The 24,010-nt window shown below is 39.8% G+C and overlaps 1 protein-coding gene across 5 annotated transcripts in view; it reads left to right on the top strand.

Annotated features, from left to right (window-relative positions):
• Nucleotides 1–24,010, top strand: part of trim36 (tripartite motif containing 36) — a 79,310-nt gene that overhangs the window by 37,710 nt on the left and 17,590 nt on the right. For all 5 annotated transcript variants that reach the window (XM_061928944.1, XM_061928942.1, XM_061928943.1 and 2 more), the window contains 3 exons: nt 3,609–3,746; nt 3,823–3,938; nt 8,772–8,893. In XM_061928944.1, the coding sequence (XP_061784928.1) occupies nt 3,609–3,746; nt 3,823–3,938; nt 8,772–8,893 (376 nt within the window). The remainder of the gene's footprint in view (nt 1–3,608; nt 3,747–3,822; nt 3,939–8,771; nt 8,894–24,010) is intronic.

The following is a 24,010-nucleotide window of genomic DNA, read 5'->3' as shown; positions in this document are numbered from 1 at the left end:
TTACACCCTCCGACAACACACCGACGAAAGTGAGAAAATGGCGGATTGCTTCCCGATGTGACGTCACAACGTGACGTCATCGCTCTGAGAGCGAATAATAGAAAGGCGTTTAATTCGCCAAAATTCACCCATTTAGAGTTCGGAAATCGGTTAAAAAAAAAAAAAAGGTCTTTTTTCTGCAACATCAAGGTATATATTGACGCTTACATAGATCTGGCGATAATGTTCCCCTTTAAGTCATATCGTAGAAGTTTACCCGAAGAGCTTTCCGCGAGTTTGCCATTTTTATCCAGTTTTATTCAATAAATTTCTTCTTTTTCCTCTATCCTCTTGTTGTGGGGCAGACTGGCTCGTACATGCACATGCATCCTCCGCTGTTACCATTTCTAATACAAAGCAGCAAACCGTTCTAACTTATACCTGTCAGTAGACTTCATGTGGAAGCACAAAAAACTACAACATGGCTGACAGGGTGAAGACTCAGTCGAAGGGGGCTTGGCCTGAAGGAAGGCTTTGGCACGTAAATAAGACCGCCCACCTAACGGAAAATTTTAAATCCAACCATGGAGGCATGGCGGAGACACTTATAAAACAATCTTGCCCTCTTCCAGACTTGTTCCAAATGAGCTGTTTGGAATTTGAGACTTAGGTGATGTATTTTGGCTTAGTTAAGTCAAGGGATATCACCATATATCGTAGAGGTTTACCTGAACAGCTTTCCGTGAGTTTTCCATTTTTATCCAGTTTTATTCAATAAATTGCTTATTTTTCCTCTATCCTCTTGTTGTGGGGCAGACTGGCTCGTCCATGCACATGCATCCTCCACTGTTGCCATTTGTAATACAAAGTAGCAAACAGTTCTAACTTATTGGCGGTCACTCGAACGAGTATGACAATCCTCCTGGTAGGGGTGTATCCCTTTATGGAGGATGCCTGTGCGTGACTTTGTTTTACGTGGGGAGACTGGTGCACAGACAGTCACCACACGATCCTTGACAGAATCGGGTCAGGGTCCAGTGGCATGGAGTCCAAGACGACTGGGGACTCTTTTCTGCTGCAGCCTTCTTCCGCCATCGCAGCAGTTGTGGTAGTTCCTAAATCTACCGTCTTCCGCCTGCTCCGCCTTTGAGGTCTTCACCGTATCCCTGGCTAGTCAGGTACTAGGCCTTTGCCAAGGGCCACCTGGCGTAACAGTAGTAAAGGGGTTAACCTCCTAGTGCCCCAAGACCCCATAGAGGAGCCTCCACTGCCGGATGCACTTTAACATCATGCCCAGGACAACTAACTAACTTATACCTGTCAGTAGACTTCATGTGGAAGCGCTAAAAACTACAACATGGCTGACAGGGTGAAGACTCAGTCGAAGGGGGCTTGGCCTGAAGGAAGGCTTCGGCACGTAAATAAGACCGCCCACCTAACGGCGTATCCTGAAGAGACATTCAGAAAGTGGCTTAAAGAAGGTCTGTGCAACATTTTTACCAAAGTACCACCATTAATTACTTATGTAGAACACAAGTGTAAATTAAATTTAGGAAAAAAACATAAGACCCCTTTTAAAACGGCAAACTGGGACCTAAACAACAGTGCCTCTGCTGGTTACAGCAAAGTGGTGCATTCCATTTTGCCTCAATAACAATTACCGTATTTTTCGGAGTATAAGTCGATCCGGAGTATAAGTCGCACCGGCCGAAAATGCATAATAAAGAAGGGAAAAAGCATAAGTCACACTGGAGTATAAGTCGCATATTTTGGGGAAATTTATTTGATAAAACCCAACACCAAGAATAGACATTTGAAAGGCAATTTAAAATAAATAAAGAATAGTGAACAACAGGCTGAATAAGTGTACGTTATATGAGGCATAAATAACCAACTGAGAACGTGCCTGATATGTTAACGTAACATATTATAGTAAGAGTCATTCAAATAACTATAACATATAGAACATGCTATACGTTTACCAAGCAATCTGTCACTCCTAATCGCTAAATCCCATGAAATCTTATACGTCTAGTCTCTTACGTGAATGAGCTAAATATTATTGTTTGATATTTTACGGTAATGTGTTAATAATTTCACACATAAGTCGCTTCTGAGTATAAGTCGCACCCCCGGCCAAACTATGAAAAAAACTGCGACTTATAGTCCAAAAAATATGGTAATCTATTCTCATGCCTGTCATGAGGGCTCAACAACACATCAACCACTGAAGTCCTCTCTGAATAGGAATTACAATATCTCCCACAGGGTTATGCATTATGGTGGACTACCACCATGGATGTCTAATTTCCAGTTCTCTCGAAACCTGAGAATTGTCAATCCGGATGAACAAAGTATATGTGTCGCGAGTTTAAACCTGTCTGTTGAGTTGAACAGTGTTGTATACAGTGTGTATGTGTGCACTCATTAAGTACAGTACAGTCCAAAAGTTTGGACACACCTCCTCTTTCAATGTGTGTTCTTTTTTTTCATGACTATTTACATTGTAGATTGTCACTGAAGGCATCAAAACTATGAATGAACACATGTGGTGTTATGTACTTAACAAAAAAAGGTGAAATAATTGAAAACATGTTTTATGTTCTATTTTCTTCAAAATAGCCACCCTTTGCTCTGATTACTGTTTTGCACACTCTTGGCATTCTCTTGATGAGCTTCAAGAGGTAGTCACTTGAAATGGTTTTCACTTCACATGTGTGCTTGAAAGAATGCCAAGAGTGTACAAAGCAGTGATCAGAGCAAAGGGAAGCTATTTTTAAGAAACTAGAACAGGGGTCGGTAACCTTTTTGGCTGAGAGGGCCATGAAAGCCAAATATTTAAAAATGTATTTTCGTGAGAGCCATATAATATTCTTTAACTCTGAATACAACTAAATGCGTGCATTTTTAAGTAAGACCAACATTTTTAGAGTATAATAATCATTTTCTATTTAATAACATTGTTATTCTGAAGGTAACCAATATTAAATAAAATACTTCTACCATTAATGCTGCATGGTTTTTCTGATGGCTTTGTAGTCTGGTTGATACGTGGTTAATTTTAACACTGTGATGATCAGCGGAATTATTCATTACTTATCGTGTTAAGCAATGTCAGCTAGGATTTATCTGAGAGCCAGATGCAGTCATCAAAAGAGCCACATCTGGCTCTAGAGCCATAGGTTCCCTACCCCTGAACTAGAATATAAAACATGTTCAGTTGTTTCACCTTTTTTTGTTAAGTACATAACTCCACATGTGTTCATTCATAGTTTTGATGCCTTCAGTGACAATCTACAATATAAATAGTCATGAAAATAAAGAAAACACATTGAATGAGAAGGTGTGTCCAAACTTTTGGCCTGTACTGTACGTTCAGGATCATTATTTAGTAAACCACACCAACACGGAAGCCACGTCATGTGTGTTTCTCTTATCTTCACGCACTGGGTGTAGTTTTCAAAAGAGCAACAGCTGTTGTTCTGAGACAACAACCGCTGTCCAAACAGTATGCTAAAAATAGAGCAAAACTAAAATGCAAGCTTGCACTTATATTTAGGGTGCCTATTTGTGCATATTCCCTGGAGGATGCTCGCTGTGTTTATTCAATGTACTGTTTGTCACCAAAGGAAAATGGCCAGCGAGCAGAACGTCAAGCCAACGAGCACTTTGACCGCCTGTTTGAGACCCTGCAAGAGAGAAAGTCAGAGATGCTGAAATCCGTCGAGCAGTCCCGTAACCGTCGCCTGTTGCAGCTCAGATCCCAGGTGTGTCACTGCTGCTCACAGATTGCATGAAAGTAAAGCGTATGGTTCAAGTCATCTTACGTGTTGGTGTTCCTAGATGGAGGAGTACCAGGGCATGTTGGAGAACAGCGGCCTGGTGGGATACGCCCAAGAGGTGATCAAAGAGACGGACCAGTCCTGCTTTGTTCAGACCGCCAAGCAGCTGCACGTCAGGTATGTTCCTGGCCTGCAATACATCATTTGACCTTTAACCTGTTTACATGTGCCATCTCTTTATTGTTGCTTTGTTACTACAATTTATGCGTTCCTGTTGTGCAAGGTGCCGGTTATTATAAATCAGGGGTGCTCATTACGTCGATCGCGAGCTACCGGTCGATCGCGGAGGGTGTGTCAGTCGATCACCAGCCAGGCATTAAAAAATAGTCCTAAAAATGAGCGATCATAAATCTTCACTATGACGTCACTTTCGTCACTTGATTGACATTCACGGCACCCGAGGGTCTTCTGATATGAAGCTGGCTGCTGCCAGCTCATTAAAATTACCGACTGGAAGGCGAGAAACACTTTATTTCAACTGACTCTGGCGCCGTACCTGTCGTCAAAACTCCAAAGACCGACTGCACAGTTGCGCTAACAAAATAAGAGTCTCAGAAAGCTGGCGTGCACAAGCTAGCAAGCTACGGAGTTTGCCGACAATGTATTTCTTGTAAAGTGTATACAAAGGAGTACGGAAGCTGGACAAATAAGATGCCAAAAACCAACCACTTTCATGTGGTATTGGACAGAAAGGAGGACTTTTTTTTTTCTCCTCCATTCGAAAATGCGGACGTTATCAGCACCACTGTCTGATTCCAATCAATGCAAAAGTTATCAGAATTAGGTAATACACCAACTTATATTCTTGTCTTCATGAAAGAAAGGAATCTATATGTGTTAAACATGCTTGTATTATCTTTAAGCACCTTTAACTTGTTAACAATATTAACTATATGTGTTAAACATGCTTGCATTATCTTTAAACACCTTTAACTTATTAACAATATTAACTATATGTGTTAAACATGCTTGTATTATCATTAAACACCTTTAACTTGTTAACAATATTAACTATATGTGTTAAACATGCTTGCATTATCTTTAAGCACCTTTAACTAGTTAACAATATTAACTATATGTATTAAACATACTTGTATTATCATTAAACACCTTTAATTTATTAACAATATTAACTATATGTGTTAAACATTCTTGTATTATCATTACACACCTTTAATTTATTAACTATATGTGTTAAACATGCTTGCATTATCATTAAACACCTTTAACTTGTTAACAAAAACATATATTTCATAAATAAGTAAATATAAATTATATATATGAATGAGGTAGATCCCCACGACTTGATCAATTGAAAAGTAGCTCGCCTGCAGAAAAAGTGTGAGCACCCCTGATATAAATGGAAGGAGGGAGCGATCGCATTGAGTATGACAAGTACGTTGCCAACCTGTGCGTGAGGGTTTTACTTAGTGGATTATTTTCAGCAATTTTGTTTATACAGTGCACAGTGGTGACTGATAATTTTTTACTTTTTGTGTTTCTATTACAGTTATCATTAACTGTCGGAAGGAGAGGTTGCATGAATTTATACGACACATATTTTTTACGTGCGGACATGTGATCGAATGTGAGCGACCGTACCGTGGAGTTTGATGTTGTGAATTATCTGGAGTCAAGTTTTTAACTCTAATAATAATAATAATAATAATAATAATAATAATAATACATTTTACTTATAAGGCGCCTTTCTGGGCACTCAAGGACACTGTACAAAATCAAAACGATAAAATCAAATTGGATAAAAACAACAAAGATAGATAAGATGATGACAATGAATAAGCAGTCAGGAATAGTTGTGTTTTGAGTCTTGATTTGAAGAGGGATATTGAGTGTAAATTACGAAGGTCTGGTGGTAAAGAGTTCCAAAGATGTGGGACAGAGCGGCTGAAAGCTCGGGCACCCATGGTGGACAGTTTAAATAAGGGGACAGTGAGATGGATGGATGAAGAAGATCTTAGAGAACGTGAGGGCAGGTCAGAGAGATATGACGGAGAGAGGTTATGGATGGCTTTGAAAGTGAGGAGAATTATTTTAAAGTGGATACGATGTTTGATGGGTAGCCAGTGGAGTTGCTGCAGAACAGGGGTGACGTGCTAGATTGAAGGGGTTCTGGTGATTATCCGGGCTGCAGAGTTCTGGAAGCTGAAGTGACTTGCGAGGGAGACCAAACCGACAAGAGTTGCAGTAGTCCAGGCGAGGGGTGACCAGGCTATGGACTATTATGGCAGCAGTATGTAGGGTAAGGGATAGACAAAGTCGATTTCATGTTTCGTAGATGAAAGTAAGCAGACCGGGTAATGTTGTTTATGTGGGCTTGAAAGGAGAGTGTGCTGTTGCGGATGACACCCAGACTCGACTTGGGAGGAGGGTGAGACAGAGGAATTGCCGAGAGTAACGGAAAAAAGCTGTTGGTTTTGGCGAGAATGTTTTTTGTACCGACAAGTCAGATTTTGGTTTTATTATTATTGAGTTGAAGGAAATTGGATGAGAACCACTGCTTGAGTTCACTGAGGCAGTCTGTAAGGAAGGAAGGAGGAAGAGAAGCAGTTGGTTTGGTTGAGATGTAGAGCTGGGTGTCATCTGCATAACAGTGTTTTAAATTTACGGAAAATATTGCCAAGGGGAAGAATGTATATGATAAAAGGCAAGGGACCAAGAACAGAGCCCTGGGGGACACCAGAGGAAACGGAGAGATATGATCTAAACCAGTGAAGAGGTGTGCTTGTGATGCCAATACTGTGCAATCTATGGAGGAGGACAGTGTATGAAATGGTGTCAAAGGCTGCAGTGAGATCTAAGAGGATTAGGATAGTGAGAAGACCAGAATCAGCTGCCAGGAGGAGATCGTTTGTGATTTTTACTAGTGCTGTTTCAGTGCTATGCAGGGGGCGGAAACCAGACTGGAATGAGAGTTAGTTATCATTTACTGTCGGAAGGAGAGGTTGCATGGATTTATACGACACATATTTTTTACGTGCGGACATGTGATCGAATGTGAGCGACCGTACCGTGGAGTTTGATGTTGTGAATTATCTGGAGTCAAGTTTCTAACTCTAAGTAATCACTGATTACTGTCAGGGAGACAAATACCATTTAAAGGACATATACATTGCCTTGCGTGAGTGAGCATACTGTGCACTTTGATTATGTGGATTAATATTAGTCGCTCTGTTAATTTTTACGATGCCAGATGGCGAGTATAAATAATAACCGGGAGGAGGAGTGATTCATCGATTGCGTGCTCATGTGCCCGAGTGTGAGCGAGCATACCGTATTTACCGTATTTATTTCTACTGTGCAAGGTGCCGGTTATCATTAACTGGTGAAAGGGACGATCCTGTTATGTGACATCATTGCATGCAGGAGTAGTCGAGCCTGGTCCAGGCCCACCTTTTTCAAGTGAACTACAATTTATGTGTGAAGTCAAGTGCGTCTGAAGACAAGTTTAAGACCAATAATGATGTCAGATGTCTGTTTTTTTTGTGTGTGTGTGTGTGTATGAAGCGTACCAGCTGTCCAAACGTGCAAAGCCACGTGCACAGGCTACCGAACTTAAGGACCAAGTAAAGAAAATCCTTTTGCCGTGTCGTCCACTCAATGACGCGTGTTTGGACAAATGTGTTTTTGCTGTAATCCTGCTAATTGATCTCCATTAGCAGCTTTGGATAAGAATGGAACCTTTGCACTTACAGGATCATGATACTATGGCCTGTAGCGCTTTCTATTTCTAATCCCCTCTTTCACTTATGAAATCTGACATACCAATGAGTACAAAAGTAAATATGTCAGTTATGGAAATACTGGCTGTACAGTACAGGCCAAAAGTTTGGACACACCTTCTCATTCAATGCACTTTTATTTTCATGACTATTTACATTGTAAAAAGTCACTGAAGGCATCAAAACTACGAATGAACACATGTGGAGTTATGTACTTAACAAAAAAAGGTGAAATAACTGAAAACATGTTTTATATTCAGATCAGATAGGTCTTTATTGTCATTGCAACAAGTACAACGAAACTTTTTTTTCAGCACAAACCCGTTCAAGATTAGACAAACAAACAGTGTACAGGGTTACAGAACAGGAACGCTGATTTGTCGCCATAAGGCGCCCCCGTAAAAGATGGGAAAAAGGTCAAACGCTGGGGAAAACAATGAGAAAAAATATACAATCTAGACTGGGCTCCTAAGGGGGCCTAGTCTGGAGTGGGAAAAAACCTACATGCCATGCACACATAAACACGTTACATTTAGTCACGAGGCGAGTTGGGGCTCTGGAAGGCGACCACTGCCATGAAGCGCTGCCATCCGACCATCACCCGAGGGGAAACAAGCGGTGGTAAAGGCGTGGAATGGGGGAGGGGGTGTGTGTGCGTGTGTGCCCAATTGTCTTGGGTGTGATGATGTAATGTTTTTTATAGACCGAGGCCGATCTGCAAAAGTTCGACTGCAGGTGACGTTGAGGAGGGAGGGAGGTCAAAAGCGTCCATCATTGAGGTGTCCTCGGGGGTGTTTTTCAGAACAGCCTGGTCCTGTTTCCACAGCGTCAAGGCCATTCGAGGGAGTCAAATCGTAGATTAGGATTATATTCTAGTTTCTTCAAAATAGCCACCCTTTGCTCGGATTACTGCTTTGCACACTCTTGGCATTCTCTCGGTGAGCTTCAAGAGGTGGTCACTTGAATTGGTTTTCACTTCACAGGCGTCGTAGTTTTGATGCCTTCAGTGACAATCTACAAGGTAAATAGTCTTGAAAAAAAATAACGTATTGAAATGAGAGGGTGTGTCTAAACTTTTGGCATGTACTGTATTTTGTGGGAGGAACCCCATTTCTTATTTTGAGAAGAAAAAGTTCAACCGTTTTGTCCAACCACTGTTGCTGTGGTGATGTCCTCATGTTTGTATGTGTTTTTGTGTGCGTGTGTCCAGAATCCAAAAGGCCACGGAGTCTCTTAGGACGTTCCAGCCGTCAGCCCACCCCTGCTTTGACGAGTTTGTGTTGGACACGTCCCGAGAAGAGATGCTGCTCAAAGAAATGTGCTTTGGTGGAGGTATGAAAGTCTACTAACAAAATCAATAGGTTGTTTGAAATATGCCCTCTGAGTCGGGGGATGATAAGAGGTCAGAGGTTGTTTGTCAGCTGCTTAATTGGATGAACGAGAGCAAACTGCGGACAGGCTTGTTGTGGAATTTACGGCTTAGTTTGTTGTGGTTTCTCTGGTCGAGACGGACTGTAAATGTAATCTTCAGCTTTTCAAATCTTGGAAAAACAATCTTTAAAATTATAGGGGTATGATCGTTATTGGAGCAAAGAACAGAAGTTTGCAGATAATGTCTAAGAATAAATCTCATGTCAGTGTTTCACCACATTAGCTCAAACCTCAAATAAGTGTTATCATGGAACTAGACACATTTGAACCATAAATACATTGTGTGTGTGTCTCCCAACAATGATTTATACTAGGTTCATATAATGAAATCAATCCTCCTCCTGTTAAGAGGAACAATCATTACAATTCGCTAGCTGGTGGAGTCAATACCTTTCACATGAACCTTTTGTAAGCTCTCATTATCCGCTTTAAATCCTCGGCTGCGCTTAACATAATCATTACATTTTTACTGCTAAAAATGACACGGTTAACCAAGATATGTAAGCAAACTTTCTAACTTACCAACTCAAAGTGGACCTGTGATGAATTTCATAGTTTCCGACTTGTATATAATGTTACAATGTTGGATATTTAAGTTAAACAACGCCAAAGTGCAAATCTTAAGGTTCATAGAATAGAATAGAAAGTACTTTATTGATCCCTGGGGGAAATTCAGCACCACAGTTCGCTCACAATAGACAGTAATAATAATAAATAATATAATATATATTATATATATAATATATAAATAATATAAATGTATTCTACATATACTCTACATTTAAGTGCAGTCAAGGAACATGTGCATTATACAGTCTGATGGCTGTCGGTATGAAGGACCTCCTGTGTCGTTCCGTGTTGCATTTTGGGAGTCTGAGCCTTCCACTGAATGTGCTCATTCTCTCTGCAAGGTCCGAGTGTAGTGGGTGGGAGGTGTTGTCCATAATGGCTAGGAGCTTTGCTAGACTTCTCCTCCCTGACACCACCGCCAGAGAGTCTAGCTCCACTCCCACCACGTTACTGGCCTTCTCTACCAACTTGTCCAGTCTGTTTGCGTCCCTCGCTCTCAGCCCGCTGCCCCAGCAGGCCAACGCGTACAAGAAGGCGCCCGCCACCACCGACTCGTAGAACATCTTCAACATCTTTTGTACAGACGTTGAAGGATCTTAGCCTCCTGTCCCTTCTTGTAGAGTGCCTCCTCCATCCTTCATGCATTGTGGTGTGAGCTTGCACGCAGTTTTGGATGCCTCTGTTTGTGGGGTTTTGGAGTGTGACTACGTTGTGACGTCACAGAGATGGACATTTAGTCAAGGGCGCAACCAAAGGGTTTATGAGGATACACAAAAGGTATTATATTCATCTAATCGTGACATGCGCAGAACACAGACGCACAACATGCAGTGACATAAATTCTGCAAAAAGCAGCTTTTTTTTTAATGCACTCTGAATGGATCTTAGAGTGGCCAGGTGTACCTAATGATGTGACCGGGTGGATCTATATATTTATGAAGTTTATTTCCGAGCGTGTCTAGGAAAAAAAAAAATAGCTATAGATGTCCGATAATGGCTTTTTTGCCGATATCCGATATTGTCCAACTCTTAATTACCGATTCCGATATCAACCGATACCGATATATACAGTCGTGGAATTAACACATTATTATGCCTAATTTTGTTGTGATGCCCCGCTGGATGCATTAAACAATGTAACAAGGTTTTCCAAAATAAATCAACTTAAGTTATGGAAAAAAATGCCAACATGGAACTGCCATATTTATTATAGAAGTCACAAAGTGCATTATTTGTTTTAAAATGCCTCAAAACAGCAGCTTGGAATTTGTGACATGCTCTCCCTGAGAGAGCATGAGGAGGTTGAAGTGGGCGGGGTTGGGGGGGGGGTAGCGGGGGGTTTATATTGTAGCGTCCCAGAAGAGTTAGTGCTGCAAGGGGTTCTGGGTATTTGTTCTGTTGTGTTTATGTTGTGTTACGGTGCGGATGTTCTCCCGAAATGTGTTTGTCATTCTTGTTTGGTGTGGGTTCACAGTGTGGCGCATATTTGTAACAGTGTTAATTAAAGTTGTTTATACGGCCACCCTCAGTGTGACCTGTATGGCTGTTGACCAAGTATGCATTGCATTCACTTGTGTGTGTGTGTATGTGAAAAGCTGTAGATATTATGTGATTGGGCCAGCACGCAAAGGCAGTGCCTTTAAGGTTTGTTGGCGCTCTGTACTTCTTCCGTGTACCACTACGTACAGTGGCGTTTTAAAAAGTCATACATTTTTACTTTTTGAAACCGATACCGATACTTTCCGAACCGATACCGATAATTTCCGATCTTACATTTTAAAGCATTTATCGGCCGATAATATCGGACATCTCTAAAAATAGCGGTGATGACTTTTAAGATTTACATTTAAACAGTGTACATTTTCAAAAGATAAATTATATTTTTGTACAGGGTGGGTCATGGTTTCATTTGTAATCTGGGAATGCCTCTGGAATCAAACATTTTGCAGACACTCAAACGGGTTATAAATGTGACTGTGGAGAAAAATGTACACCAAGGCATATCCAATACATATTATCTAGACCACAATGAAGTGTTTTAAATGTAGATTAAAATCATCATAAATCCCCTTTTAAATTGCTTACTAACTTACTAAGAAGCTAGGTTGCTAACTATTTGATTGATTGATTGAGACTTGTATTAGTAGGTTGCACAGTGAAGTACATATTTCGTACAATTGACCACTAAATGGTAACACCCGAATAAGTTTTTCAACTTGTTTAAGTCGGGGTCCACTTAAATTGATTCATGATACAGATATATACTATCATATATACTATCATCATAATACAGTCATCACACAAGATAATAATCAGGGTGTATACACCCTGACCAACTGATGTTGTAGCGTTCTAGCAAACTTACTGTAGACTTGCTAACCTCCTTGCCTACCAGCTCATTATTAGAAGGCCTCAATTTTGGGAGTTTATGTATTCCTCTAGATTGCCAATATACTTGTGGAGATGGAGGCTTGGTCAATATGACATCATCATATCATTTGATGCATATATTTTCTTTAAAAAGGTTAAAACAAGTATACATTTTAAAACAAATGTGTTACTAGTAATTAGTATGAACACATCTTTTTCTCATCGTTTTGCTGCTAATTGACGATTTTTCAAGTTCTTAGAGACTTCTCCAATCCTTTTAGTGTTTTTATTAAAAACGACTTGCCATAAACCTAGCATCTTTTTCCTAGTGTTATTGCAGACTTTACTCATGTTTATAGACTCTTTATTTCTGTTGCTCGATGTCCGCGACGAACAGCAACAGCTGCTCAGTGGCCTTGTGGTTAGAGTGTCCGCCCTGAGATGGGTAGGTCGTAAGTTGAAACCCCGGCCGAGTCATACCAAAGACTATAAAATGGGAACCATTACCTCCCTGCTTGGCACTCAGCATCAAGGGTTGGAGTTGGGGGTTAAATCACCAAAAATGATTCCCGAGCGCGGCCACCGCTGCTGCTCACTGCTCTCCTCACCTCCCAGTGGGTGGAACAAGGGGATGGGTCAAATGCAGAGGTTAATTTCAACACACCTACCGTATTTTTCAGAGTATAAGTCGCAGCTGCCGAAAATGCATAATAAAGAAGGAAAAAAACATACATAAGTCGCACTGGAGTATAAGTCGCATTTTTTGGGGAAATTTATTTGATAAAACCCAACACCAAGAATAGACATTTGAAAGGCAATTTAAAACAAATAAAGAATAATGAACAACAGGCTGAATAAGTGTACATTATATGAGGCATAAATAACCAACTGAGAACGTGCCTGGTATGTTAACGTAACATATTATGGTAAGAGTCATTCAAATAACTATAACATGTAGAACATGCTATACGTTTACCAAACAATCTGTCACTCCTAATCACTAAATCCCATGAAATCTTAAACGTCTAGTCTCTTACGTGAATGAGCTAAATAATATTATTTGATCTTTTACGGTAATGTGTTAATTTCACACAAGTCCCACCAAACTATGAAAAAAACTGCGACTTACTACCGTATTTTTCGGACTATTTGTGTGTGACTATCAGTGGTACTTTAACTTTAACTTTTAGCTGCAGCGAGCCTTTACTGTCCCAAAACACTCACTCGACGTCACACTTGCTTTGTGCTGCTGCTTCAGCTGTACTTTATCTGCTTGAAAGAGCGCCACTGTCCTCTTAATATTTGCACTTTACCCATTTTGTGGATCGCTGTCCGTGGGTAAATCTCGGATATAATAAAGTGTGTCCGCATCGCAAACTGTCTGTCTTCGCTCTAGACAATTTAGCGTGCGTTTTGCGTACGTCATCACATCCTGTTTTGGCAGTGCTGATCAAGTATTCTTTTTGGTGACAGAATTTTTGTAGCATCACTAGTCTATTGCTTGTATTCCGACCACTGATTTCGTCCAGGAAGTGAAAACCAGTGGTGGTCAATCAAGCCAAGATGGCTGTTGTACAGCAAACAGCGCGCAATTTATCCAAGTATAAAAGAGGCCCATATTTTCCTGCAAAAAGAAGATATGAGCAAAAAATCCAACTATGCAATGGAATAGATCCTTATGCTTCAAAAAAGTATAAGTCGCACCGGCCGAAAATGCATAATAAAGAAGGAAAAAAAACATATATAAGTCGCACTGGAGTATAAGTCTAATTTTTTGGGGACATTTATTTGATAAAACCCAACACCAAGAATAGACATTTGAAAGGCAATTTAAAATAAATAAAGAATAATGAACAACAGGCTGAATAAGTGTACGTTATATGAGGCATAAATAACCAACTGAGAACGTGCCTGGTATGTTAACGTAACATATTATGGTAAGAGTCATTCAAATAACTATAACATATAGAACATGTTATACGTTTACCAAACAATCTGTCACTCCTAATCGCTAAATCCCATGAAATCTTATACGTCTAGTCTCTTACTTGAATGAGCTAGATAATATTATTTGATATTTTACGGTAATGTGTTAATAATTTCACACATAAGTCGCTCCTGAGTATAAGTCGCACCCCCGGCCAAATTATGCAAAAAAAAATGCGACTTATAGTCCGAACAATACGTTATGCATCGTTTTTGCTCGGGTAAGGTTACATTTCATGACTTAACTCGCCAAATTGGTGTTTTTACTAAATGCCCGTAGCAAAACTTGTCCAGATAATATTAAGGTAATACTTAAATGGGAAACACTAAATGTACATCAAACAAACCTTTAACAGAGTGGCCACTGCAAACTGCATTCTTTGACTATGCTCCCTTGGACTGGCATGTGTGGTACTTTAGTTGTAGTTTTTCATAAAATCTTGCACTTTTGATCTAAATGTACATATTGAGAATAGATGCTGGTTTGACCACCACGCGTATTCAATGACCCGAACGTGACGTCATTTTGAATCCAAGCATCAGGGCTTTATTTTCATTCATACAATATAGGGATGTCCCGATCCGATATTTGGATCGGATCGGCTGCCGATATTTGCCAAAAAATGCGTATCGGCAAGGCATGAGTAACTGCCGATCCAGATCCAGTTTCCGGTCCGTGTTTTCCAACGCATGATTTAAATAATACATTCCACTTTTCTGCTGCTCCCTAATTTCCGTTCCGCATTTTGCAGCACACCTTCAACACATCCACAGGTCTGTGGATTCTCACGCAGTTGCTCTTCTCACTATTTCCTGTCTCCTTCTCACAGACAGCAAGCACACCTTCTTACACACGTCAGATACGGTCACGTCATACGTCACATACGTATACGTCTTCTCCCAGCAGAGAGGTAGCAGCATGGCTAACGTTAGCTGTGATGCAAGCGCAGCCATGCGAGCAACGTTCCCTCTAAGGTGCGCGCCTGTGCAATTGCGCACTGCTCAAGCGTCCTCTGCGCACGGCAAATCTATGCCACGCACAAAATCAAATAAAAAAATAAGCGCATAACAATTTTCGACACACGGACACGACAGAGAAAACAGTTTTCGTCATCATAGTTCAAATATTGTAACGTCTGTCGAGACGCTTATCTCCATTCGGTGCCACAAGCCCACACCATCAAAATGCCGAGGAAAACATTTCCAGATCAACACCGTGTGAAAAAAATTGTGATTCTTTTAGTTGTGATTTCCTTCTCTGCATGAAAGTTTAAAAGTAGCATGAAGAAGAATGTTTTAATGTAGACACATAGAATCATCATACTGCTGTGATTATATGCATCAAGTGTTCATTCAAGGCTAAGGCAAAATATCGAGATATATATCGTGTATCGCAATATGGCCTTAAAATATCGCATATCGCCCAGCCCTAGTTTCAATGATGCCATTTCTGTTTGTCATGTATAATTTTGTCTATTTTGTGTTTATCCTTGAATAAACAGGTCAAAGTCTTGTTAGCAACCATTGTGTATTATTCAAACTCCCCTAATTCAGCTGGCTAGTTGTTATCAAGAGTACTAAAACCCTTTTCAACATGATTCTGACAACTAAGTAGGCTAAATAACTTTAAACTTTAATACATGCTCGGATAGGCCAGTATCGGTCAGTTTCGGTATCGGATCGGAAGTGCAAAAACATCGGTATTGGATCGGAAGTGCAAAAACCTGGATCGGGACATCCCTAATACAATATATTACTTTAATTTGTTTTCACTCAAAATACCCTCATTTTTAAGTTCTGGCGGCTTTTTTCTTTGCTGTGACATGTCCCCAAAATAATTTAAATTGGGGGAAATCTTGGAGTTGTATTCAGCTGACTATGGAAATGGGGAGGTTTGGCATCACAGGTAATTTCCTTGTCAGATTAAAATGTTATTGTCAAGGAACAATTACTGTACGTGTTGACTAATTGACCAAAATGACAATTACTGGTAAGCTTGGTTGATTTTGGGTTTGGGAATTAGCAAACTAGCAAGTACTAAGATCAGCCTTCTGATTGATTCCGGGAAACTGGGACCGTTGCCATTTCTGATAACTTTTTTGGCAGAGGTAAACATGTTTATCAAAGATCTGCCAAAAAACAGTTACTAGCTCTGTTGATTAATTGTAGAGCTCATATGCTACTAACTTGCCTTCATGCTGAAAAAACATTAAATAATATTCTTAATCAGCAACTAATGAGGCCTTTTTTTTTTTTTGCTTAGGCACTGCTACTTAGTAGAGCGTTACGTTCACGGTGTTTAATGTATTTACATTCTTGCCCTGATTGCGTAATGACTCAATTGTCGTGCTTGGGCTATTTGCTAATGAGAGTTGGACTCAGACCTTCTATCAATATGTCTACAAAGTATGCACTTAGAAGTACAAGCAGTGCTTCAAGACGTTGTAGTTCTACAGACGAATAGGAAGCACATTGCTGACAATGCAGCTGAGCCCTTTGAGTGGATGCACGTCAACAGCTGACAGCTGCCACTGACTGGACACAAGTGCAAGTAAGATGAGCTTTGTAGGTGGAGAGGAAGAAAAGATTCCTTATGATTACTTTACATCCTTCTATGGAATCTTTTATGAAAGAATGCCTTGAAGGGATCCATGTTTGCTGTTGGCAGCCATGCTTAAATAGTCTCATTATAATGTTGGAGTGAACGATGCTTTTACGTTGAGCTTCAGGCAGGAAGCAAGTTCTCCTGTGCCATTAAAGGACTGCAGTCATTCATTGTAGCGCAGGCAGATGATTATGCGTTTAAGATCACTTTGCCGAGCCTTTAAGCTCTTAACAGTGTGTGCACTATGGAAGTGGCAAATGCTGTCACTTTGTGGCTTCGGAACATGAACACAACAAAAGTATATTTGGGAAGGTTTTTTATGCTACTCCTGTGCAATAATGGAAGTCTGAGAAGCTTCTTTCACAGAGTTGATCCATCAGTTATCTGTTTGTACTTCTTATGCAGAATCCAGTGAAGGGGGACTCCCAAGCTAAATAGTCTAGGGCACCAGGTCGCCCGTAAGGACCAGATGAGTAGCCCGCTGGCCTGTTCTAAAATAGCTCAAATAGCAGCACTTGACAGTGAGCTGCCTCTATTTTTTAAATTTTATTTATTTACTAGCAAGCTGGTCTCGCTTTGCTCGACATTTTTAATTCTAAGAAAATATTTTAAAGACTTGGTTTTCACTAACTGACAAAGAAACAGATAACAGATTTGGTGTCCAGTTCAAAGTGTGACATGATTTATTTAAACATTTGAGAGTTGACTTTTGTATTTTACATGAGTTATTGTTTGTACAAACATGGTGCAAAGTAATTCATGATTTGTTAAAACATGTTCGTGGCTAGCTAGTTAAAATGGGATATTGGGATTTCACAAGACTGTCTTAGAAGTGATCATTTGAAAATGTTCAATTTGAAAAATGTGCACTTAGAGAAAATATAAAAATAAAGTGTTGCATATTGATATTTATCTGTTTCTATAGATATTTATTGTGAGAAATCATTAAGATGATCAGTGTTTCCACAAAGATAAATACCATTAATTATTAATAATAACAGAGTTAAAGGTAAATTGGGCAAATTGGCTATTTCTGGCAATTTATTTAAGTGTGTATCAAACTGGTAGCCCTTCGCATTAATCAGTACTCAAGAAGTAGCTCTTGGTTTCAAAAAGGTTGGTGACCCCTGCTCTAGGGTAGTGGTTCTTAACCTGGGTTCGATCGAACCCTAGGGGTGAGCCGGCCTCAGGGGTTCGGAGGAGCCTCCGCCGCAGAGGTCAAGACACAGTCGACTCATCGCGTAAATTAAAACAATTCCCTATCGGCGTATTATGGATACGAACAATGTTCCCTCTAATTTTCCATATGTGTGAGCAAACGTAAAAACTCCTTGAGCATTCAGTGGAGCACATGTGAGCGACGTCAGACGTGCACATACACTGTGGCCACACCAGCGACACACCTGTTCCAAACCTGACTAAATACCAAGTTAAAGGGGAACATTGTCACAATTTCAGAAGGGTTAAAACCATTAAAAATCAGTTCCCAGTGGCCTTTTTTATTTTTCAAAGTTTTTTTCAAAATTTTACCCATCACGCAATATCCCTAAAAAAAGCTTCAAAGTGCCTGATTTTAACCATCGTTATATACACCCGTCCATTTTCCTGTGACGTCACATAGTGATGCCAATACAAACAAACATGGCGGAAAGAACAGCAAGCTATAGCGACATTAGCTCGGATTCAGACTCGGATTTCAGCGCCTTAAGCGATTCAACAGATTACGCATGTATTGAAACGGATGGTTGTAGTGTGGAGGCAGGTAGCGAAAACGAAATTGAAGAAGAAACTGAAGCTATTGAGCCATATCGGTTTGAACCGTATGCAAGTGAAACCGACAAACGACACGACAGCCAGCGACACGGGAGAAAGCGAGGACGAATTCGGCGATCGCCTTCTAACCAACGATTGGTATGTGTTTGTTTGGCATTAAAGGAAACTAACAACTATGAACTAGGTTTACAGCATATGAAATACATTTGGCAACAACATGCACTTTGAGAGTGCAGACAGCCCATTTCAGGCGCGTTAAGAACATATATTTTTCCACGATTTCAGCACTCAGGTTAACCATACCTAAATAGACACAAAATACTGCATTACACAAGACTACCCGAATGTACTCGAATGATTGTAAAAAATAAATGTTTTTAAGCTAAATTATTGGTAAACACCGTTTATGTATAATAATTTACGTAAAACCGCGAGTAATGAATAAAGATTTCATCAATTAATATATTCTGTAGACATACCCTCATTCGCTCTCTTTTCCTGAAAGCTGATCTGTCCAGTTTTGGAGTTGATGTCAGCATCTGCTTTGAGTGTCGCAGGATATCCACACATTCTTGCCATCTCTGTTGTAGCATAGCTTTCGTCGGTAAAGTGTGCGGAACAAACGACTGAACATTTCGTCGGCTTTCCCCACAGCCTCGTATTTTGAACAAATTTCGTACAATTTCTTGCCACTTTCGAATCTTTGGGCCACTGGTGCAACTTGAATCCGTCCCTGTTCGTGTTGTTACACCCTCCGACAACACACCGACGAAAGTGAGAAAATGGCGGATTGCTTCCCTTCTCCGAGAGCGAATAATAGAAAGGCGTTTAATTCGCCAAAATTCACCCATTTAGAGTTCGGAAATCGGTTAAAAAAATATATGGTCTTTTTTCTGCAACATCAAGGTATATATTGACGCTTACATAGGTCTGGTGATAATGTTCCCCTTTAAATGTTTTATTATTATAATCAAATGGCAGCAGTCATTTCCATGAGATTATTTTCTAAAAAAGTGTTTTGGCCCACTTAAAATGACTTTAACAAAAAATAATGTTTTAAGATCGAAGATGTATCTGAAATCGGAGACATTTCTGTACCCGTGGAACTGAAGCAAACAATTGCCACGCACTTAGATGAGCTTGCAAAGTCTCTCGACAGATATTTCCCTACAAGATAGTCATATCCAGCATGGGTGAGACAGCTGTTCATGTTCGCTGTTGAGACAGTAAATGTCAATGATGAATACCTCAACGAAATCATTGAAATTCAGCAGAGCCAGCCAGGTTCAACAGCAACTCTTCAGAACAACAACGCTCTCAACGTTTTGGTGTCAACAAATGGAAAAGTATCCAGTTATTGCTTAGAAAGCCCTGGGATTTTTTATACCATTTGTTACAACATATCTATGCGAGCTATCCTTTTCGAGGATGGTGGACATAAAAATTAAGAAAAGGAACAGACTTTGTTGTGAAAATGCCATAAGTGCTTGCCGAGGTGAAGCCATGCTTATCTGAACTGGTCTCTCAAAGGCAACAGCAGAAGTCACACTGATTTGCAGGTGTGTAATTTGTTGTGAGTTCATGCACTGTGTTGGTTTTGTTCTGTGAACAAGGTGATGTTCATGCACGGTTCATTTTGTGCACCAGTAAAAACATATAACTTTGTCTTGAATTTGAAAAATGTATTTAATATTTTTTTCACTAAAGAAGGGTTCGGTGAATGCGCATATGAAACTGGTAGGGTTCGGTACCTCAATCAATCAATCAATGTTTATCTATATAGCCCTAAATCACAAGTGTCTCAAAGGGCTGCACAATCCACAACGACATCCTCGGTACAGAGCCCACATAAGGGCAAGGAAAAACTCACCCCAGTGGGAAGTCGATGTGAATGACTATGAGAAACCTTGGAGAGGACCGCATATGTGGGTAACCCCCCCCTCTAGGGGAGACCGAATGCAATGGATGTCGAGTGGGTCTGACATAATATTGTGAGAGTCCAGTCCATAGTGGATCCAACATAATAGTGAGAGTCCAGTCCATAGTGGGTCAGCAGGAAACCATCCCGAGCGGTACCTCTAACAAGGTTAAGAACCACTGCTCTAGGGACAGGTACAATTGCTTTCAAACAGGGCTGGAGAAGTATTTGTCAGGTGTCAAACTTGCTCAAAAAGGTTCATTATGTCTTCATATTCATATACTTTTCAAATTTCATTGTAATCAGACAGGTAGACTTGACAGGTCTGCCTGGTTGGCCACGCCTATTAGAACAGCTGATGGGCACACTGCAAAAAGTCAGTGTTCAAAAACAAGGGAAAAACAATACAAAAATTAGGGGTATTTTATTTGAACTAAGCAAAATTATCTGCCAATAGAACAAGAAAATTTGGCGTGTCAAGACTTTCCAAAACAAGTAAAACTAGCTAACCTCAATGAACCCAAAAATACCTTTTAAAATAAGTATATTCTCACTAGTAACTGTACTACTATACGGATACAAATGTTCTATTGTTTCATTGAAAATTAAACAGCAAAGTCCATTTGGCTGTCATCTGTTTTAATATGAGACACTATTGTGTCAGTCATCTTTTTTTTTTTTTACATGCTTGAAATAAGAAATTATTACTTTAAAAAAGCAGTTTTATACTTGAGTGTTGATGACACAGCTTTGCAACAGTTTATATTCTAGTTTCAAGCACGTTTTACTCAATATAGGTCATTAAATCTCAGCAACAAGCTGTAATATCTTACTGAGATCATTTAGGACCAAAACCTTTAAAACAAGTAAAACACTAACACAAAATCTGCTTAGTGAAAAGAAGAATTATCTTATCAGACAGAAAATAAGCAAATATCACCCTTATTTGAGATTTTTAATCTTACTTCGATTTCATTTTTTGCAGTGCTGAAATATTGCTGCATTCTTGATGGTGTCATTATACAAAACAGCGAAAATAGACAAATGTGGTGGGGGAAAAAGCTTGCGTTGAGCGTTTAGGAAGAAGGATCAAGTTCCGTTTAGCGTGGAAAGTTCCTCAAACTGTTACCACGACAACAGCACTTCTCTCCATCATATTCGTAATATGAAACCAACAAGAGTGAAATAAATGAGTCCATCTCCTCTTTGTAGCGGGAACAGACGACGGAAACGAGAGAAAGCCGATCCCCTGCAGTGAAACTTGGCCGCTCCGTCTGGTACTTCCAGCAGATTGTCCTTTAAGTGCTGATCAGTGGAGTGTAATGGCCCACTGCCCCAATTTGTCTTTGCTTTTTGGGGTCTCCTACAACAGTAAGACCAGGAAGTAATGCCATGAATGTAGTAGTGGAAGTAGTACAAGTCTGTTCTCAAGAGAGTTCAGTTATTAAAGAACCACACATAGTAGAAAACTAGATTTTAATGTAAGTAGGTATTTTATTTCTTTAAAATGTATACCCTATAATAATAACGTAAATTAACTTGGATTGCTTCAAGCATAGGTGGAAGCAGGCTCATGCACTGCAAAAAGTCAGTGTTCAAAAACAAGAAATTTTTTTACAAAAATTAGGGGTATTTTATTTGAACTAAGCAAAATTATTTGCCAATAGAACAAGAAAATTCGGCTTGTCAAGACTTTTCAAAACAAGTAAAATTAGCTAACCTCAGTGAACCCAAAAATACCTTAAAATAAGTATATTCTCACTAATAACAAGTGCACTTTTCTTGGTAGAAAAAAAAACAACCTTTTTGCTCTATGTTGAAAAATATTCTTAAATTAAGTAAATGCTAGTGCCGTTATCTAGAGATGTCCCGATCCAGGTTTTTGCACTTCCGATCCGATACCGATATTGTTTTTGCACTTCCGATCCGATACCGATACTGGCCTATCCGAGCATGTATTAAAGTTTAAAGTTATTTAGCCTACGTAGTTGTCAGATTCATGTTGAAAAGGGTTTTAGTACTCTTGATAACAACTAGCCAGCTGAATTAGGTGAGTTTGAATAATACACAATGGTTGGTAACAAGAAACTGACCTGTTTATTCAAGGATAAACACAAAATAGACAAAATTATACATGACAAACAGAAATGGCATCATTGAAGTAGGGCTGGGCGATATGGCCTTTTTTTAATATTGCGATATTTTAAGGCCATATTGCGATACACGATATATATCTCGATATTTTGCCTTAGCCTTGAATGAACACTTGATGCATATAATCACAGCAGTATGATGATTCTATGTGTCTACATTAAAACATTCTTCTTCATACTGCATTAATATATGCTACTTTTAAACTTTCATGCAGAGAAGGAAATCACAACTAAAAAAAATCGCTATTTTTTTCATACGGTGTTATCTGGAAATGTTTGCCTCGGCATTTTGATGGTGTGGACGTGTGGCACCGAATGGAGATAAGCGTCTCGACAGACGTTACAATATTTGAACAATGATGACGAAAACTGTTTTCTCTGTCGAGTCCGTGTGCCAAAAAATTGTTATGCGCTTATTTTTTTTATTTGATTTTGTGCGTGGCATAGATTTGCCGTGCGCAGAGGACGCTTGAGCAGTGCGCAATTGCACAGGCGCGCACCTTAGAGGGTCACACGGCTGCGCTAGCATCACAGCTAACGTTAGCCATGCTGCTACCTCTCTGCTGGGAGAGGACGTATACGTATGTGACGTATGACGTGACAGTATGTGACGTGTGTAAGAAGGTGCGCTCGCTGTCTGTGAGAGGGAGACACAGGAAAGAGTGAGAAGAGCCTGTCGTGTAATGCCAGCAGCTAAAAGCAACTGCGTGAGAATTCAGACGTGTGGATGTGTTGAAGGTGTGCTGGAAAATGCGGAACGGAAATTAGGGAGCAGCAGAAAAGTGGAATGTATTATTTAAATCGGTGCGTTGGAAAACACGGACCGGAGTTTTTTTAAAATCTGGATCGGCATTTTCCCATGCCTTGCCGATACGCATTTTTTTGCAAATATCGGCGGCCGATCCTATCCAAATATCGGATCGGGACATCCCCACCGTTATCTTGACATAATGATATGCGCTCGGCGTCATGAATTTATTTTCATGCTTGAAATAAGAAATTATTACTTTAAAAAAGTATTTTTATACTTGTGAGTGTTGATGACACAGCTTTGCAACAGTTGATATTCTAGTTTCAAGCATGTTTTACTCAATATAGGTCATCAAATCTCAGCAACAAGCTGTAATATCTTACTGAGATAATTTAGGACCAAAACCCTTAAAACAAGTAAAACACTAACATAAAATCTGCTTAATGAGAAGAATTATCTTATCACACAGAAAATACGATAATATCACCCTTATTTGAGATATTAGATTAGATTTCAGTTTTTGCAGTGTGGTGGAGATGAATATTATTTGACCAAAGTGTTGTCTGAGCTGAGAGAGCATCACACAATTCTAATAATGTGCCTCCATTCTACCACAGAGAAATACAAACGATACAGCTTGAATTAGAGCACAGGCGTGTGTCATCTTGCTTTATCCAATAACAATTGGTATGGAATTCTAATTTAAGAGAAAGTGCTATTTGTCGTTTGGAAGGAGCTTTCGTGTGAAAACCTCTTAACTAGGCTGTGTTACGCAAGAACGTTGTGCGTTGGTTCATTTTTTTTTGTCCATGTTTCCAGCAATGTACAGCACGATTAAAGGCTTTATTGGAGTCTTTTGCTTCTTTACTGGTTGGTCGGTTCATGCATGGCT

The sequence above is a fragment of the Nerophis lumbriciformis genome, linkage group LG33 (assembly GCF_033978685.3).
Source record: "Nerophis lumbriciformis linkage group LG33, RoL_Nlum_v2.1, whole genome shotgun sequence".
Taxonomy (NCBI): domain Eukaryota; kingdom Metazoa; phylum Chordata; class Actinopteri; order Syngnathiformes; family Syngnathidae; genus Nerophis; species Nerophis lumbriciformis.
This window is presented reverse-complemented; position numbering and strand designations above follow the sequence as displayed.